This window comes from Dipodomys ordii, unplaced genomic scaffold, assembly GCF_000151885.1.
Source record: "Dipodomys ordii isolate 6190 unplaced genomic scaffold, Dord_2.0 Scaffold201, whole genome shotgun sequence".
Lineage (NCBI taxonomy): Eukaryota > Metazoa > Chordata > Mammalia > Rodentia > Heteromyidae > Dipodomys > Dipodomys ordii.
In genome coordinates, this window is record NW_012267417.1 from 2,503,695 (window position 1) to 2,507,611 (window position 3,917).

Consider the following 3,917-nt stretch of genomic DNA (forward strand, 5'->3'; position numbering starts at 1 on the left):
AAGCATTTGACTCTAGAGTTGAGAATGCTGTGTTTGTTACAGAGTGAGGTATCTTAGTTGTCTCTTTGCATCATTCAAATGTGGAAGAATAGCCATTGCAGATCATGACAGATACCTAGATTCACAATAAAGAGAGCTCTTCCCTGGTCTCCCTAGTTAGCCTGTCATAGGCAAGGGCACAGTATTTTCTGGGGTGTTTCAGAGTATGATCACAGTGATCATACTCTGAAACACCCCAGAAAATACTAGAGCAAGGAGTGTTGTGTTATATCTACTTTAAATGCTGCTAACAGCAGAAAAATGAATGGCATCAATAACATAATGAAGTCTTTAATTTGGCCAGCACCAAGATGAATTAGAGCAAGTGTATGCAATGACCTAAATAGAGGTAGGCAGTTAGTTCATTGATGTATAAATTCTACAGGATTTTGTCATGATTGCAGAAAAGCATTAAAGTGTTATCAGATATCTTTATCATCTAAATTTGGAAGACAGGGAGTTTGATGTTAATATATAGAATAATGTAGATTCTCTACATAGAATAAATTTACATGACTAAAAGAAAAAAATACAAAAATCTTCAAATGTTACTATTCTTAGACTCAAAGAATGGTGGATGTGAAGGGTAAGAGGCAGAAGGTTCTATGGGAAAAACATGAGCACCATTTACTGAATACTTGATGAGAAGATTTGAATAGTTCTCATTGGAATGAATGGACTTAAAAAATAAGAAGAGTTCTCTTGGTTATACCCTCAAATTTAATAAACAGAAATGAGAATGAGACCCATCATGAGGCAAGTTCGTTGATTAGGAATGGAGACATAGACTTGATCACAACCATGGAGATTGCAGGAGTGATACCAACAGGCCAAAAGATCTGGGAAACAGATGCTACTAGTCAATGGGATTTTATTCTATTTTGCTCTCAAATTCTTCTTTCATTCTCTCTCTCTCTCTCTCTCTCTCTCTCTCTCTCTCTCACACACACACACACACACACACACACACGATATTTTTTAAAAAAATCTGTCCCTTAGCAGATATTTCTAAAACATTTACATAGGAGGAAAGCTGATATCTCTCTTGGTCCAGATATTCCCATCATCAAACACATAAAAGAAGAGTATGTCTAAAGACATCAGTGCTACACTCAGAATATGTGCATGTGATTTCTCGCTTTGTGATATTATATATATATATTTATATTATATATATTTGGCTGGTATATATATATATATATATATATATATATATATATATATATATATATATACTTGGCTGGTAGGTCTGTTGCAAAATCCAGGGAAAAGCAATTTTCAATAGAAATAATGGAGTGTCTTTGACTTGAGTGTTCTAGGACACTGCAAACATTTTGTGATAATGCCTGAAATAAATACCAACCATCTTGATGAGCAACAGGTTCAGCTCCTGGCAGAAATGTGTATTCTTATTGATGAAAATGACAAGAAAATTGGGGCTGACACTAAGAAGAATTGTCATCTGAATGAAAATATTGAGAAAGGACTTTTGCATTGAGCATCAGTGTCTTCTTATTTAACTCTGAAAATAAGCTTCTGCTACAGCAAAGATCAGATGCTAAAATTACTTTTCCAGGTTGTTTTACCAATAGTTGTTGTAGTCATCCATTAAGTAATCCAGGCGAACTTGAAGAAAATGATGCCATTGGTGTGAGACGAGCAGCCCAGAGGTGTCTAAAAGCTGAATTAGGAATTCCCTTAGAAGAGGTTCATCCAGAAGAAATTAATTATCTAACTCGAATTCACTACAAAGCACAATCTGATGGTATCTGGGGTGAACATGAAATGGATTACATCCTGTTCTTGAGGAAGAATGTAACTTTGAATCCAGATCCCAATGACATTAAAAGTTACTGTTATGTTTCAAAGGAAGAACAAGAACAACTTATGAAGAAAGCAGCCAGTGGTGAAATTAAGATAACGCCATGGTTTAAAATTATTGTAGAGACTTTCCTCTTTAAATGGTGGGATAACTTAAATCACTTGAACCAGTTTGTTGACCATGAGAAAATATATAGAATGTGAATGTGTAGCTAAATGATGATGGAAGATTTTCCTTACCCAGTAAACTTTGGGGGTTTCTGTTGTTAATTTAAGTTGGGTTTCCTTTTTGGAGAACTCATGGATACTTTATAACCAAAATTTGAATGGCAAACATCTACTGACTGACTTAATTTTTTATAACGTACACCAAAATATATGCACTAATATTTGCAAAAGACGTTTTTGAGAGATTATTGTAAAAAGATAGCAAAACTTAATTTAACCTGTCCAAATACATTGAAGAGGTTAGTGCTCTTCATTTTTTATGCTTAAAAAATACATTTCAAAACTCATGTTTGCCAGGTGTTTATATACCATTAAATTTTATTATATCCCAGAAAAATGGGCAGAGGAACCTAGTTTGCTACTTATATTCTAAACAGATCAAACAGTCAAAGAAGGACTGGGGAGGTAGCTCAGTGGTAGCTTGATTGCCAAGCAACAGGAAGCCATGGGATCCTCAGCATCACAAAGGAAATAAAAGTGGCAGAGCAGCTTCAAAGGAAATTAAACAATATACAGACATCCTTTCAGGACCTTCTTACCAAAATCTGAATGTTCATGTCTTTTATGAAATTACATAGTATTTATTCATCCTTGTGTATACTTTAAATCATCTATAATACCTAATACAAATAGTGATGTATTATTTAGGGAAGTGGCAGGAAATGTCTATACATAGTATAGATGCACTGTTTTTCAAGTATTTTCAGTTCACAGTTGGTTAGGTCTTTGGATGGGTAACCGCTTAATTTCTATTATTTAAGTTGATATTTATGATTTGGTCATTTTTGCTACCTAAGGTCAACTGTTAGTTTTGGTTATTGTTAAGTTAAATCTTTTAAATAGTATATATCGTGGCAAAGTCTGTTTAAGAATTATAGTGGAAACAGGCTACTCACAAAAGAGGCACTAAGTCCTCTTTACTGGAGTTAAGAAACTCTTTGGCACTATATGGTATGGATAGTTCATTGTGCTTACACAATGAGCTGTGTGTCTGCCAACTGTTGTCTGCCACAACAACTAAAATTACACACCGTATTAAAAGCCCCCTGGGCCAGGAGCCACTATTCTATAGCCACATCTTATTTTAGGGGAGTGGAGTGGGAAATAATGAAGACCAATGTTCAGGTTGAATGTATATTTAAATTGCACTTTTTACAATTTACCGTAAGTTTCCAAGAAATCTTAAGACAGTTTTATTATCCTTAAATGTTGTAGAATAATGAAAAATAAAACTTCTTACAAAGCTTAAAAAAATAGAAATAATTCTCCAAAGCTCTTCCTTTACCTAGTTAGACCTAAGCAAGTCTATAAGTAATCCGTAGTTTCCTCAAATAGCATCTGTTGATATTGACAAGGTCTGCTCTTATACATTAGCTATGTTGAGTGAGAGTTTTGCTTCTCTGCCCCTGATAACTCATCAAATTGGTGTCATACCACCTATGTCATAGTACTGAGAAGATTAAACCATCATAGAAAGCACCAATCAAGTTCTTCTGATACCTGCTTCTGGTCCTGTCAAATAGGCTGCCCAAGGCTACCTCCCAACCAAGTTTAGAGTGGAGTAGCAAGAATGGTTCTTGCTACTCATTGCTACCTTCTTCTAGTAGCTAAACACACCTAACACAATACTTTGGAATACTGGCCCCATAGGTGGTATAAGGCCCTAGAAATCATTTGATATGTGATGGGACAGACAGGTATGCTTCCTGTATGCTTCTCATCTGCTGCCTACAGTTGTCTGCATGTACTGATAATTTTGTGTGGTAATGTTATACATATCCAAATGACCCTTGGTAGAAAAAAGGTGCCTAAACCCTGTCCCAACATTC

The 3,917-nt window shown here is 35.2% G+C and overlaps 1 protein-coding gene across 1 annotated transcript; it reads left to right on the plus strand.

Moving 5' to 3' along the window:
- The first annotated feature begins 1,339 nt into the window (after positions 1-1,339).
- On the plus strand, positions 1,340-2,529 carry LOC105999813 (isopentenyl-diphosphate Delta-isomerase 1-like). The gene is given in 2 exon segments (XM_013034936.1): positions 1,340-1,532; positions 1,535-2,529. Coding segments are annotated over 2 exon segments (681 nt in total). The 5' UTR covers positions 1,340-1,381; the 3' UTR covers positions 2,065-2,529.
- The last annotated feature ends 1,388 nt before the right edge of the window (positions 2,530-3,917 follow it).